General features: G+C 40.5%; 1 protein-coding gene across 2 annotated transcripts in view; it reads right to left on the bottom strand.

Moving 5' to 3' along the window:
• USO1 (USO1 vesicle transport factor) overlaps positions 1–13141 on the bottom strand; it is a 95991-nt gene extending 82850 nt beyond the window's left edge. The window contains exon 1 of one of the 2 annotated variants that reach the window (XM_047090793.1): positions 12925–13141. In XM_047090793.1, coding sequence (XP_046946749.1) covers positions 12925–12990 — 66 coding nt within the window. In that variant the 5' untranslated portion in view covers positions 12991–13141. The remainder of the gene's footprint in view (positions 1–12924) is intronic. The other variant, XM_047090794.1, reaches the window with a different exon arrangement.
• Between the last annotated feature and the right edge of the window lie 3355 nt (positions 13142–16496).

Raw genomic sequence — 16496 nt, 5'->3', positions numbered from 1 at the left:
AAATATTCTGGAAGGATGTATGCCAAACTTCATTAGCAATTACCCTTGGCAATGGGAAATGAGATTGTGACAGGAAGAAGAAAGGGGAAATTTTAGACTACATAGTGATATGAATTATTTACAATAAGCATGTTTTCACTATTGCTTCAATAACTAACCAGAAAAATTTAAAGGAATTTCCAGAATTTATTAGACCTTGCTTTTATTCTCTTATGTGCTCTAACATAGCACCTGACTGACTGTTTATCTACTTTCTGAATACAGTTGATTCTTGTTAGCCACAGTAGTTATGTTCTGTAAGTGACCACAGACAATGAATTAGCAGATACTGAACCTTTGCATCTAAGAGAAATACAGTGCTAGGTTCCTGTGAGCCTGTGGTCACATTTTCCCCAATCAATCCAATACATAACCTTGTTTTATGTGTATTTCTTTAAAGATATCTTTTTCAATACATGTCCTTGATTCATTAACACTGAACTCACAGTCACCGGCACTATTACTCATGCCTGAAGGAAGCTTTTATAACACACATATTTTCTCTGTGAAAACACCACAGCCTTTTTGTGCTTTAGGAACACTAGACAGCACTTTAGCACTACATGTGGGGTCATTTTTAACAGCAAAATCACCAACAAGAAGCACAAAAATGCAAAAAACATGACACTAAATAGGCTGTGAAAAGGACACTGGTTTAATATGAGAGTTGAAACAAGAAGGCAGAGTATCTCCTTGTTTGACCTCAACTGGGGACACACAGATCAGGTGACTCAAATTTTTCACTACCCTGCACATATCCACAAACAACCTGCAAGGACTAGATGTACTGATATTGGAGTTACAAAGAAATCTTAGCATAGATGAATTTGCAAATATGGAATAGATGAATAACAAGGATTGACTGTACCTTAAATATAATCTAAGTCAGGTTCATCATCTGCAAGATGGAAGAATAAAGGATAAACTCTAAGGCTACTTAATACTCAACACTTAGAATAAGTTAAAAATACTCAGGGCGCCTGGGTAACTCAGGTTGGTTAAGCGTCTGACTTTGGCTCGAGTCATGAGCTTACTGTTTGTGAGTTCGAGCCCTGCGTCAGGCTCTGTGCTGACTGCTCAGAGCCTAGAGCCTGCTTCAGATTCTGTACTTCCCTCTCTCTCTGCCCCTCTCCTACTCGCACTCTATGTCTCTCTCTCTCAAAAATAAAAAGAAACATTGAAAAAAATAAAAATAAAAGAGTAAGTTAAAAATACTTAACCTTTCATAGTAAGTAATAACACATTTGTTTTGTATACTACCTGAAAGATCTATTTGGCCTATACAGTATTTAAGGTAAGTTTTAAGCCAGTATCTAAAAATTGAAAGATTTTATATAAAAATCCATATTTCCACCTTTTCTGGAGGAAAATCAGCCTGATAGCTAATGATAGCTAATACTGTATTTCACACAATCTAAGAAGCCATCAATTATAAGATCCACCATTTTTTTTTTATATGAAGTTTATTGACAAATTGGTTTCCATACAACACCCAGTGCTCATCCCAAAAGGTGCCCTCCTCAATACCCATCACCCACCCGCCCCTCCCTCCCACCCCCCATCGACCCTCAGTTTGTTCTCAGTTTTTAACAGTCTCTTATGCTTTGGCTCTCTCCCACTCTAACGTCCTTTTTTTTTTTTTTTTTTTTTCCTTCCCCTCCCCCATGGGTTCCTGTTAAGTTTCTCAGGCTCCACATAAGAGTGAAACCATATGGTATCTGTCTTTCTCTGTATGGCTTATTTCACTTAGCATCACACTCTCCAGTTCCATCCACGTTGCTACAAAAGGCCATATTTCATTTTTTCTCATTGCCACGTAGTATTCCATTGTGTATATAAACCACAATTTCTTTATCCATTCATCAGTTGATGGACATTTAGGCTCTTTCCATAATTTGGCTATTGTTGAAAGTGCTGCTATGAACATTGGGGTACAAGTGCCCCTATGCATCAGTACTCCTGTATCCCTTGGGTAGATTCCTAGCAGTGCTATTGCTGGGTCATAGGGTAGGTCTATTTTTAATTTTCTGAGGAACCTCCACACTGCTTTCCAGAGCGGCTGCACCAATTTGCATTCCCACCAACAGTGCAAGAGGGTTCCCGTTTCTCCACATCCTCTCCAGCATCTATAGTCTCCTGATTTGTTCATTTTGGCCACTCTGACTGGCGTGAGGTGATACCTGAGTGTGGTTTTGATTTGTATTTCCCTGATAAGGAGCGACGCTGAACATCTTTTCATGTGCCTGTTGGCCATCTTAAGATCCACCATTTTTGAAAGTAATATCTATGCTCAATGTTGGGCTCGAACTCATGACCCCCCAGATCAAGAGTTGCATGTTCTAGCAACTGGGCCACAAGATCCACCATTTTTTAATGTAACACCAAGCAAAGAGAAATATTGCCAATTATAATTACATGACGCAAGGTGATTTCAGAGATGTTTGCATGCTAATGTGCATCTCAGAATTGTTATTATATGGCAATGTACAGCATTTAGTATGTGCCAGTCTTTGCTAAAGATCTATGTATTTAAAATTCATTTAATCTACATAAAAACGCTATACAACAGGCACATTATCCACACTTTAGAGATGAGGAAACTGAGGTACGCTGGGTAAATCCAAGTTCAGAAAACTAGTAAGGAGTTGGACAGGATTCAAAGTGAAGCAGTTTGAGTGCTTAACTATTACATTAAATTGGCTCTCTGAGCCTGCATTTCTGGAGGCACCAACTGGCTGGGGTTGAGCACTATCTATGCTCTCAAGTCAGGATACACAGGCTCCAGTTTCAGCCAGACCTCTGCTCTCCTTTAACCTGACCTGCTGGAATGAACAGTGATGTTACCCAACTGACACTATTGGGATTTGAGTTTGTGACTCTTGTATTAAACAACAGAATACTATATATTAACAAAAAACAGTTCTAAAAAAAAACCATATATATATACATGTATATATATATGTACGTATACACATATGTATACGTACATATATATGTATAGATATGTTTATATATGTATATATATATACTTACATATATACATGTATATACATATACACACACATATATATACATGTATATACATATATATACACATATATGTACATGTATATATACACATATTGGATGTATATTGGATAAAATTTAACCCAGAGTTAGTTTTATTTAGAAAGACCGGAAAGGGGTAGTAAGGAAAAACTCAAAAGACAATAGTTCTTCAATTTATATTATGCTAAGTATTAGGTGCTCTGAGCGATAAATACAGTGATGAACTAGACATGTATCCTGGCGCCTGGGTGGCTCAATTGGTTAAGCATCTGACTCTTGGCTTTGCTCAGGTCATGATCTCATGGCTCGCGAGACAGAGCCCCAAGTCAGGCTTTGCACTGACAGCACAGAGCTTGATTGAGATTGTCTCTCCCTCTCTCTGTCCCATCCCTGCTTGCATGCGCTCTCCCTTTCTCTCTCTCTCTCAAAATAAATGGACATGTATCCTGTTATCAAGATGCTTTTATAGCCTCAGTATAGTGTAGTTAACAAAGTAACTGGAAATCTGGTATTTTAAATAATTCTAATAAAGTAGCTTTATGTTTTAACATGCAAAGATCTCTAAGACCTATCAACCAATTAAAAATGTAAGCTGCAAAACACTATAAATGGTATATCATTTATGAAAAAAAGGATAAATATGATCATACAATGTATAATTTTATATTGTATAAATGTATAACTATTCATAAAACTCTGGAAGGATTTATATCACATTAAGAATCATGGTTATTTCTGGAAAGAGTACGAAATTGGAGATGGTAGTCAAGCAGGCCTTAAACTTTACTAGTATTGTTTGCCATTTTGTGTAATAAAAAATTAAAAAGCTAATGAAAAAGAGAGTATGCGTAAGATAATGTAACTCATGCAGGTGATTATGTATCAGAACTCTTCATCATTTTTAGTAATTGTCAACTGAGATTCACAATTCCACTTACCAAGACAAAACTGAAAAGGGCAAATAATCCCACTAACAATTGGTAAATTGAGCATAATCAGAATGATAACCTAATAATCTGAATTTAATATTTGTTTACTTTGCTAACCAATAGTGCCATTTACTTTTATTCAGAGATAAACAAAGGAGACCAAAAAAGCAGCAATGTGATGGGAGTGACTAGGAAAGAAGAAAGTGAGATGAGAAACGTGAAAATGAAAAGCCACTGAAAAGTAAAAGGGGAAAAAGGCAAGTGGCATAAAACTAGCATGCTGGGGTGCCTGGATGGCTCAGACGGATAAGCATCTGACTCCTGATTTCAGCTCAGGTCATGATCTCACGTATCATGAGATGGAGCCTCCTGTTGGGCTCTGTACTGATAGCTCAAGCCTGATTAGGATTCTCTCTCTCCCTCTCTCTCTCTGCCCCTCCCCGACTTGTGCACAATAGTGTGTAGTATGCTCTCTCTCAAAATAAATAAATTTGAAAAAAAAAAAAACCAGCATGCTTAAAGTACAATTTAAAGACACTGCCATAATGCAGTTTGCAGTATTTTCTGACAATTCCTAGGAGAAACCCATATATTTTTTTAGTATTCAGTAACTATTTAACTGACATACAAATATGAAGGACAGGAATGCCAATTTAGAAAATCTAATTCAGGGAAGCACAGATAGCTCAGTCAGTTAAGTGTCTGACTTTGCCTCAGGTCATGATCTCATGGTTCTGGCTGTGGTTCTGGCTGCGCATCAGGCTCGCTGCTGTCAGTGCGGAGCCCCCTTCGGATCCTCTGTCCCCTCTCTTTCTGCCCATCCCCAGCTTGTGCTCTCTCTCTCTCAAAAATAAACATTAAAAAAAATAATAATAGGGGCGCCTGGGTGGCTCAGTCGGTTGAGCAGCCGACTTCGGCTCAGGTCACGATCTCGCGGTCCGTGAGTTCGAGCCCCACATCGGGCTGTGTGCTGACAGCTCAGAGCCTGGAGCCTGTTTCAGATTCTGTGTCTCCCTCTCTCTGACCCTCCCCCGTTCATGCTCTGTCTCTCTCTGCCTCAAAAATAAATAAACATTAAAAAAATTTTAAAAATAATAACAATAAAATAAAAAATCTCATTCAACCAGTTATTCAATAAATATTTATCAAACATCTAATACCAACTTATTTGATCATATAACTGCCTCCAAGAAGTTTAAAACGTAGTTATAGCTTCCCTGGAGAGAACTTCCCTAACCATGACTATTTACTGCAGGACTAAAATAATTCATGTTAACCAATAATCAATTCATTTACAGTGTTTTAATCAAACAAACAAACAAAAAATACTAGTGTTTCGGGGCGGCTGGCTGGCTCAGTTGGTTAAGCGTCCTACTTCAGCTCAGGTCATGATCTCGTGATTCACAAGTTCAAGCCCAGTGTTGGGTTCTGTGCTGACAGCTCAGAGCCTGGAGCCTGCTTCGGATTCTGTGTCTCCCTCTCTCTGACCCTCCCCCTCTCACACTCTGTGTCTTTCTCTCTCTCAAAAATAAAGAATTTTAAAAATTAAAAAAAATTAGTGTTTCAGAGCACAAAAAGAACCAGAAATTTATTTTAAATATTTTTATTGTTTATTTATTTTTGGAGAGAAAGAGAGAGGGAGAAAGAGAAAGAGTGTAAGCAGGGGAGGGACAGAGAGAGCAGGAGGAGACACAGAATCCGAAGCAGGCTTCAGGCTCTGAGCTGTCAGCACAGAGCCCGATACAGGGCTTGAACTCACAAACCATGAGATCATGACCTGAGCCGAAGTTGGATGCTCAACCGACTGAGCCACCCAAGTGCCCCAAGAACTAGAAATTTATTTTAAATTGAACTCTACAACCTCTACAAGAGGTTTTATGAAGGAAAAAAAAAAAAAAAAGCAAAGGTCAGTCCTATCTTCAGATGACCTAAATTATTATGATCTAAAAAAAGATGTGGGAACATTACAAAGTCAAACACCAGTCTCTTTGCAAATAAATCCAAAGAATCTAATACAATCAATTTCCATTACAATTACCAGTAAGTCAGCCAAGCTAATATACTGCTTCATTTATTCTCCATGTTTTCTCTAAGAAAAGAACAATGCTTTCCAAAAGAACATTTTTTCCAAGCAAGGCATCATTATGAAACTTGTCTACCAATTAACCTATCACAAAGGTTAGCATCTCAAAGTCTTAACACCACCAGCTTTCAAATTAAAGGTAATTTTTTATACAAAAATGTTTATAGCATTTCTGCCTGAGGTATAAAAATATAAGCAGGCCTTTTCTAGGATATCCACAACAGACAAAAAAAACCAATGCAGTATAAATAAAATGTGAATACATAAAGAGAGCAAAATGGTATTTGCTATCAGCAAATTTACATAAGAAAATTTTAAATTCTCTCCTAAACGATAATCAGATTCAAGAGTGATTACAATTAGTTCTCAAACCACAAAGCACCAGGACTTATTTTATCTTTTATTTATTTATTAATGTCTGTTTATTTTTGAGAGAGAAAGAGAGAGAGAGAGCGAGATAGCATGAGCCGGGAAGGGGCAGAGAGAGAGAGGGAGACACAGAATCTGAAGCAGGATCCAGGTTCTCAGCTGTCAGCAGAGCCAACGTGGGGCTCGAACCCATGAATCACAAGATCATGACCTGAGCCAAAGTCTGACGCTTTAACTGACTACGCTACCCAGGCACCCCAATCTTTTAGGTATTTAAATTGGCAACACTTCATGAGCTGCATAAAACTGACAATAGTAAAAGACTTAAAAAAATTTTTTTTTGGTTAATGTTTACTTTTCAGAGAGAGGGACAGAGTGTGAGTGGGGGAGGGGCAGAGAGGGAGGGAGACAGAATCTGAAGCAGGCTCCAGGCTCTGAGCTGTCAGCACACAGTCCGACGCAGGGCTCGAACCCATGAACCGTGAGATCATGACCTGAGCCGAAGTCAGATACTTAACCGACTGAGCCACCTAGGCACTCCTTAAAATGCAGTATTCTTTTTAAAAATACATCCTCTAGGACAAGTTTTCCCAAAGTATGTTCTTCAGAACACTCAGATCTATAAGGTTTCCAGAGGAAAAAAGGATCTGGTCTAATAAAATTCATAAACACAACTTACTTTATATCTACATGTTGAATATATTTGAAAACTGCTTATTAATAAATCTTGCATCAATATTAGGCTTTTTGTTTTGTTTCTGATCATCACCCAACATACTTCTTGATAACAAATTTAAGTACATCTACTCATGTTTTTTGAAACATACCTTGCTACTGGTAGGGTGTGTAATATTTAAACAATTCTAGGTTTTTTTTTTTAATTTCCCTTAATAATCTACATAATAACCTTTAAAAAAATCCATATAGTTTTCAACAGACACTACTTAAAAAGAATATGAGACATCTTTGGTTGGATAGAAGTGATCAAAACACAAATCATTATTATGGTTTTCTTTGACATTGTTATTGCAAGAGAACCAAGAGAGAAAACACGTATCAGTGATGACACTGACTTCGTTATTAATATGAAACTTGAACCCAAACAGGAGTTTTAGACTATACATTTATAGTAACGAGGTATAAGACATGTTTGACCAAACCAAAACTATGTCTAAATTTAAACACACATTCCTTAACAACAATTTTTATTACAAGAAACTACAGCTGTCTCTATATTGTTAGCCCTTTTGCTTTTTAAGCCAGCTGATCAACATCTGATCTAAAAGGAGATGACCTGGGGCACATAGGTGGTTCAGTCAGTTGAGCACACAACTCTTGATTCCGGCTCAGGTCATGATCTCATAGCTGGTGAGATCAAACCCTGTGTCAGGCTCAGGCTGACAGCATGAAGCCTGGCTTGGGATTCTCTCTCTCTCTCTCCCTGTGTCTCTCACCCTCCCCCCATCCCTCAAAATAAATAAACATTAAAAACAAAAAGAGATGACTTTATCAGTACAGTAATTCCACATACTTCTTCTGGACTTAAGCAACCTTTATGCCTTGGGATGCAACTTGAGAAAAGAAAATCCCCTATGATTTATCATCAAATGCAGTTAATATTTCTCTTGGGATTTTCAAGAAACTAGCTTTAAAACAAAAAAAAGCTATTACATGAAAAGTAGATGGAAAATTAAATGTGTTAGCATTCAAAAAAAAAATAAGTAGGACTTTTACTATAATTAGTGTTTATTTGTACCCTGCAAAGTATGTCAAGACTAAGGAGGCTTCAATCACCAGAAATCAGTGCCTGTCTCTAAAGTAAAAAAAAAAAAGAGAAATCAAATTTAAAAGTATTTGACTCTAAAATATGAAAGGTTTAATGTGGATGAAATTCTACACTTAAAATATTTTTTAGAATTTTATAGAATTATTGACTATCCTATGATACAACACTATGTCTCTAGAAAGCATCTTAACACCAATCAAAAGTTACTCTTGGGGGCACTTGGGTGGCTCAGCGGGTTGGGCTACGGGCTCTTGATTTCAGCTCAGTTCATGATCTCAGTCTGTGAGATGGAGCCTTGCAATCGGGCTCTGTGCTGACAGCAGAGCCTGCTTGGGATAATCTCCCTCCTTCTCTCTCTGTCCCTTCCCCCACCTCTGTCCAAATAAATAAATAAATAAAATTTTTTAAAAAAGTCCCTTTGAAAAGTTGGGATAATATCTTGGGGATTATTTAAAAAAAAAAGTTACTCTTAACTGAGAGGATGAAGAATTAGGTATTATAAATCAGTAATGGGGCATCGGGCTGGCTCAGTCATAAAGCATGCGACTTTTGATCTTGGGGTTGTAAGTTTAAGCCCCATGTTGGGTGTAGAGATTACCTAAAAATAAAATCTTAAAAAAAATCAATAATATGGGGTGCCTGGGTGGCTCAGTTGGTTAAGCATCCGGCTCTTGGTCTCAGATCAGGTGTGAGTTCGAGCCCGGCATTCGTCTCCACGCTGTCAGCGGGGAGCCTGCTTGGGATTCTCCGTCTCCCTCTTTCTCTGGCCTTCCCCTGCTTGTAATTTCTCTCTCTCTCAAAATAAATAAACAAACCTTAAAAAAATTTTTTTTAAATCAATAATGTAACTCTAACCCATTTAGAAGATATTTAAGTTCAGTAAGAGAAAGCAGGAAAGCACTAAAGGCACAGTAAATTTGAAAAATCCCTTAAGTAAAAAGTTTGATAAAATGAACATCAATCATTCCAGAACTTTGATTCCAGCAGTCTTTAAAAAGTATTGTTTTACCACCTAGCAATTCATAAGCTGCTATGATTATAGATCTGGGATTTCTTTCATATAACACTATAATTCATTCATTTAACAAATACTTACCAAGTATCTACTACTATGAAAAAACAAAGATTAAAATACGTATGAACTCTGCCCGAAAGATTTTTAAGAGTCCAGAAGAGTGAAACATATACAAATGGTAGGGAAAGGTAGAAAGCATAAGAAATGCACAATCTAGTTAAAATATGAAGATTGTTCAGAGGGGAAAGAGATTATTTGCAGCTTGGTGGGGGAAAAGGGGTGGATTTAAAGGACAGGTAGACTTTAGGGGTGTCTAAGTGGCTCAGTTGGTAGAGCATCCAACTCTTGATCTCAGGGTTGTAAGTCTGAGCCCCACGTTGGGTGCAGAGATTAAAATCTGTTTAAATCTTCTTTAAAAATAAATTAAAAAATAAAAAAAACAAGATAATAAAATTAATTAAAATAAAGGACAGGTAGACTTGAGACAAAGAAAAGAGGCTTTCTGCTGGGAAAAAGAGGAGAAAAGCACAAAAGATGGAAAACCACAATGAAAACAACTTAATTTTAGAGAAATGGAAAAAATTACAAAATATTAAACAATTATGTAGAAGTTAGAGGTTCCCAACTCTGGCAACTAAAATATCCAGGGCAGATCAAATCGCCAATTAAAATATTTAATATTGTACCACTCACTCTATGATGCTCTACAAATACGTTTTTTTAAAAATTTTTTTAACATTTATTATTTTTGAGAGAGCATGAGCAGGAGAGGAGAGAGAGGGAGACAGAACCTGAAGCAGGCTCCAGGCTCTGAGCTGTCAGCATAGAGCCGGACACAGGGCTTGAACCCACAAACCACGAGATCATGACCTGAGCCAAAGTCGGACGCTTAACAGACTGAGCCACCCAGGAGCCCCTACAAACACCTTCAAAACTAGTGACCCATGACCCCCTTTATCTGTTGAATGAGATGGTAAACAAATTTTATTCACTGTGTAACTTGGAGTAAGCTATTAATTCTCTTCATAAGATAAATTACTTTTCCAATTTTGAGTATGCATACTCAAAGTTAGGCAAGAACAAGGGCTCTCACTTTCCTTTCAGTTTACATAAACAACATACACAAGTGATACTCAAGCTTCATTTGAAACCATGATGTAAAAATTATATTGTTCCATTCACTGGCAAGATCAGAGTTCTAGTCTCATACTGTACAACTTGCTTTAATGCTCTGTGCTTCAGTTTCCTAACTTGTAAAATGAGGGTGTTTAAGCTGGATGATCTGCAAAGGGCCTTCCAGCTTTAAAATTCTATACTCAATTGTACACCACCTTTTCTACAGAAGTCATTGTGACAAGGCCAACTATTAAAAAAAAAAGAAAAAGAAAAAGAAAAAATAGTCTTCCTCTAAAAAAAAACCATGCAACTGGGGCACCTGGGTGGCTCAGTCGGTTAAGCGTCCAACTTCGGTTCAGGTCATGATCTCACAGTTCATGAGTTCAAGTCCCGAGTCGGGTTCTGTGCTGACAGCTCAGAGCCTGGAGCCTGCTTCGGATTCTGTGTCTCCCTCTCTCTCTCTGCCCCTCCCCTGTTCATGCTCTGTCTCTCTCTGTCTCAAAAATAAATAAAACGTTAAAAAAAAATTTAAAAAAAAATGCAATAAAAACTATACTAAGTGCCAGGCTCTATTTCCTATTTCATTTAATCCTCATTTACACCAATAAGAGCAGGAAGGTGGTTCCCTTCCGTTACGCAGGGTATCCTCCAACTCTTGCCTGGTCCAATAAAATTAGGGGTGGAAGGCAAGGATTCAAATCAAGGTCTGATGCCAAAGCAAGCTCTAATAAGCCATACTTGGTGCCTCAAACAAAAAATGTCAGACATAAAATAAATGAACAAAAGCTCAACAGGTAGGCTGTGACTTTGGTAATCTGGAGGGAGCATGGTCTTATAAATGGGGCAGCCTGGGGACCTTGTAGCCATGCGAGCAGACAAAGAAGCCAAAATCAGGGATGTGTGTGTGCACACTAATATTGTACAAAATCTCCTGATTTTCAAATGAAAAAAAAAAAAAAAAAAAAACAGACTCACTAGCTTTCAACTTCTGCTTCAAACAGCTCTAATCCAGATCTATGAGGTTGATTTCAATAATATTACATAAATTTCCAAAATTCCCAAGAAAGTATTAAAATATGGATGGGCACCTGGGTGGCTCAGCTGGTTAAGCCTTGGACTCTTGATTTGGGCTCAGGTCATGATCTCACCGTTGGTGAGATCAAGCCCAACACCCAGCTCTGTACTGACACCTCACAGCCTGCTTGGGATTCTCTCTCCCTTCCTCTCTCTGCCCCTCCCCTGCTCATGCTCTTTCTCTCTCTCAAAATAAATAAACTTAAAAAAATAAAAAAAATAAAATATGGGCATCAGCAAGAAAACCTAGGCTAGGAACTAACGCAAACCATGGTTGAATCCTGGCTCTACTACTACCAGCCGTGCGACCTTGGTCAAGTTACTTTACCTCTCTAAACCTCATTTCTTCATTTGTAAAGTGAAAATACTATCATCTATCTTGCGGCGTGGTTAGAGTGAAGGAGAATATGGACTATAAAGAGCTCAGCCTCAAGGTAAGCCTCTACCTCAAGGTAAGAGCTTGACAAATGAAAGCTATTATTATCCTTCAAGATCCCAGTAACACAGAACACAGGACCTACGTTCACAGATATTCCAGTTACGTTCATGAATACTATCCAAAGTTTACCTTTAAAATGTCATCCTTTGTCACTTTTCTGCAGATCTAAAATTACCCTCACATAGTTTATTTTAAGTGTCACACACACTCACTTCTAATAACACCAACCAAACTTCAAAGTAAGCTGATCCTAAACTTAACCAACTAGCAAATACTGTTTTCAGTGGCTAACAATTCTGTAAAGTGACGCTGCAAATCGTGTTACCAAGGGTTCAGACTTCTGAATGGGGAGAGTGTAAGGGAAAGCCGGGGGATGTGTCCCAAAGCGGTTTGAGCGCGAAACATCCCTGTACGTCCAATCGAGTATTTCCCAAATGGCATATAGTTGGAGGAACCCGAAAAACGAGGTCTGAACTAATACACCTGGCAGAACGACCTTCCTCCAGTTGAAGGGACAGGAGCAGGTGGCTTTGTGCCCCCAAACTATCGTTTTATTCTTAGCCACTTGCTCTCGTCAACAGCTGGGTTTTAAACCTTCTTGCAGTTTTCCCCCATGCCCCATTCCAGGCTGCGCCGGAGGAAGCAGGACTTCAGGTTCCTCTCGGTCCGGGGAAAGGAGTCAAGGGCCCACAGCCCCGAGGGGTGCACAAGACAAGTCGGGCCCCCTGTGCCCAGGATCGAACCCTGACGGGGCGGCATCACACGAGGACCACCCTTCACGCCAGGCCTGCGAAGCTTCGGGGCGCGGCTGCTGTCAGCCGGGCCGAAACACCGCGGTGGGGGCTGCGCTGGGGCGTAAGGGAATAACTCGGGGGTTTCAGGAGAGAAAGGGAAGCAAAGGGAGAGGCGGCATGTGGACCCCCGGCCCACGGTGGCGCGCGGGAAGTCACCTCCAGGCCCCCGAGTCCTCCGTCCCGTTCCTGCCCGAACCCTTCCCAAGTCCCGGATCCGTCGCGCTCCTCTCACCGTCTCGGCTTCTGTGTGCTGGGGTCCGGCACTCTGACCCCCCATTACCCCGCGGAGGAAATTCATCTTGTCGCTCAGCCACCGGCTCTATCGGCACCTTCGGGAAAGAAAAGGTAACTTTCCCTGCCCTCGGCAGGGCCTGGCCCCCAAGCCCGCACTCTGCACTCTGTGGCCGCTGCCACCACCGCCTCCTACTCGGCGGCCGCTCCAGCCCCCGCTAAGCCCGGAAACAGCCGCCGCCACCAGTCAAGATGCGCATGCGCGGGGACGTGGCATTACGTGGCGGCTCCAAGGGCGAAGGCAAAGGGGAAAAGTAGGAAAAAGGAGGCCGGTAGCTCGGATCCGCCCAAGCCCCGCCCACTGCGCAGGTCCCACCTCCCTCGGCAGGGACACGCCTCCTACTCCCGCCCTTCTCGGGTCGCTACTGCTGGCCCCAACCACCCACGTGGTAGAAGCCCGGCCCTGCCGGCTGGAGAGGACACCAGTAGTGTACGTGTTTTGGCTTGCGGGTGTTTAGTTGTCGCCGAGGGGGACTTACTGCAAGCTAACGAATCTGGGGTCGTATTTTGTTGAGTCGAAAGTGAAATTTTACTTCGGCCGACGTGACAGGTAAGGGGTCCCGGCCCCTGGGAGGGTTCGTTTGGTTTTGTGTTTTAGCAGTACGAGCCGTGTGGCCTTCTGATCCTCGCCAATTGCATTTCTTTACAGGGCTTTGTTTAGTGGTAAAAAGGGTAGTAGAGCCCCCTCATTCCACTGCCACTGGAGGGCGCATTTCTCAGTTCTTGCTCTTCAAACCTGTTCTAAAAGGAATTCCTAGATCTTAACACCAGGTACGCCGCTATTTTCAAGTAGTGTGAGGTGCAAACCGATTGAACCCTGCATTTAGCTTGTTAGACAAAATACATTGGTCTGTAGTGTCAGTTTGGCAGCTAGTAGCATAACATTTTGTTACTAACTCAGCGTCTGCATTTTCAGCGTTTTTTTTTAAACATGAAAAATGTCATTTTTTTCAAAATGGTATGCTCTGACCCTTTCGAAATGAAATTGCCCAGGTAGGTACACATGCTTCTGGAGTAGTCTTGTAAATTTCTTGAGGCTAAAAAGCGCAGGGTCTAGTTAGCTTACTGATTCATACACCCCTCTGCTTGGATGCCCCACAGGTCTCAAATTCAGCATTTAAAATTGAACTCATCATCTTCCCCAGCCTCCATTAAAGGGGAAAAAAAAATCAGTATGCTTCTTTGTGCCCTGCCACGCACAACAGTACCACTAGCCAAATAATTGCCTAAGCCAGAAGAAGGATGCTGGGTGGAATCTTATATTCTGGATTTTACCTCCACGAGTCAAATATTCAAGTCCTTTCATTTCTATTTATAGACTATTTCTCAGACAGGTCCTCTGCTCTTCATCTTCTCTGCCTCTGACATAGTTTATGTTCTCATCATTTCTCACCAAGATTATAGCAGTAGCTTCCTAACTAGTTTGTCTGCATTCAAGCCCTGGCTTCCATCCAGTCCAGTCTCCGCTCCACCTTTGGGTGAGCCTAACAACAAGAAAACATCTGTCCATGTTGGTCCTCTTCTTAAGATCTGCCGGTGGTTGTCCATCTGCTCCATAATAAAATCCAGTCTCTGTAGCTTGGTATACAAGCCTGTTATGTTCTGGCTCCTATCTCTCCAGCTCCTGCCTCCCCCACATACTCTGGAATTGTGCCTGGATATGCTCTTCCCCTCCCACCTCCTCATCAAGGAAACTCCTACTAGTTCCTTAAGACTTAACTCTGGCATCCTCTGAAAGCTTTCCCTGATACCCAGATACATATGTATATGCTAGCAGTTTGCAGTTGTTAATATGTGGAAAGCACTCAATAAATGCTTGTGAAGCCAAACTGTTAAGGGTGGGACTATGTTCTTCACTTTTGTATCTCCATAGGTTAGCACTGTCATAAAAGGTGATCTTAATGGATAAATGAAGAAGACATTATGGATAAATGAATATTATGCTGAGGAGGAGGGTGAGGTAAAATCGTAGATAACACATATCGCAAAGGCTATGGTGAAACTTTTTTTTCCTAGTGCCAAGGTTTTAAGCTTGGGTGACTTGGAGAATGGTTGGGCTGATACTGCACAAAATGGGATGCATTAAGCATTGTCCTCTGCTTTAAAACTAGATGCTTGACATTTGCTTCAGACATTTTCCATGGGGGAATTTTGTTGCAGCCTAAAAAAAGTGACCAATAAATGCTCAGCATTGTTACTACCAAGTAATGTGTGCAAAGAACCTTACCCAGTCTCTAAGCCCCACCCCTCCCTGAACCACTCTTCGCCTTCTTCCTGTGCCTCCCTCCACTCCATCTTCTGGAGTGGGACTCATGGGTATCTACTATGTGTATTCTTTTGCAGTTAAAAAAAAAAAACAAAAACCAAAAACAGTGCCTTGACATTTTAGCTAAGTTCTTTTAAGGCACCAACCTTGTCAAAGTGCCCTGGTTTGTTTTAAACTGGTGAGTATAGTAGGTCAGTAATCTCGTACTATGAGTTTTCCCTCCAGTTGACCTGTTTTCTTCCCTGACAGCATCCCCTGAGCAGAAAAGACTGAGGGCAGGAGGGATGGACAGTGGGTCCAGAGGACATGAGGGTGGAGCCCTCATTCTCCCCCTTGACCTCGCAGTCTTGCCTCTGTCCTGGTGTCTGGAAAAGGGTGGAGCTGCTCACCACTTCCAGTCTCAAGAGGAGGCAGAGAGGATACAATGGCTAATTTGTCCCCCACTTGGGGTCGGAAAGGGGAGCAGAGCCATCATGACTACGGAGCAGCCATGAAATGGACTCCTTATACAAGAGAAAGGGGGTTACATGTGAATGTACTTCCACTAATTTTATAGAGAAAAGCCAAGGACAATGTCTTGTTTCTATTTGTACCCTTTAATCACTTAGCATAATTCCTTTAATATGATAGATGTTCAAGAACTGTTTCTTAAATAAAGGAAGCAAAAACATGAAAAATTGTGATGCCTGACTTATGCCATTATATTTCTGACTTTCATAAGTCTAAACATTCGGGAGAAGTATGCTCCAAATCATTAAAATACACATAATCAAAAATTTTAACTTGGGTGAAAGAAGTGATTTTTCTTTAAACCAAACCCAGGGGCGCCTTGGTGGCTCAGTCAGTTGAGTGTCCGATTTTGGCTCAGGTCATGATCTCTCAGTTCGTGGATTTGAGCCCGCACGGGGCTCGCTGTCAACGTAGAGCCCGCTTCAGATCCTCTGATCCCCTCGCTCTCTGCCCCTCCCGTGCTCACACTCTCTCTCTCAAAAAAAAAAATAAATAAATAAATAAACATTTAAACCAAAGCTGATAAAAGTAACAAATTAATTGGTTTGAAATTCATTTTTTAAATTGCTTCCTAATGATCCCCTACTTCAGTCTCTCTTCAGTGGCCCCCTTTCCCATCCTTCCTTTCTTTCTAGTGGCAAATTCAGCAAAACAATGAAATATAATTGCACAGGATTGTTTTCTGGTAGGAGTGATGGTGTTGTGGTGGAGTATTGTCTATACCTGCTCAGAAGGAT

The sequence above is a fragment of the Lynx rufus genome, unplaced genomic scaffold (assembly GCF_022079265.1).
Source record: "Lynx rufus isolate CCGP_SWC_20201006 ecotype Redwood Valley unplaced genomic scaffold, mLynRuf1.p SCAF_3, whole genome shotgun sequence".
NCBI classification, from domain to species: Eukaryota; Metazoa; Chordata; class Mammalia; order Carnivora; family Felidae; genus Lynx; species Lynx rufus.
This window is presented reverse-complemented; position numbering and strand designations above follow the sequence as displayed.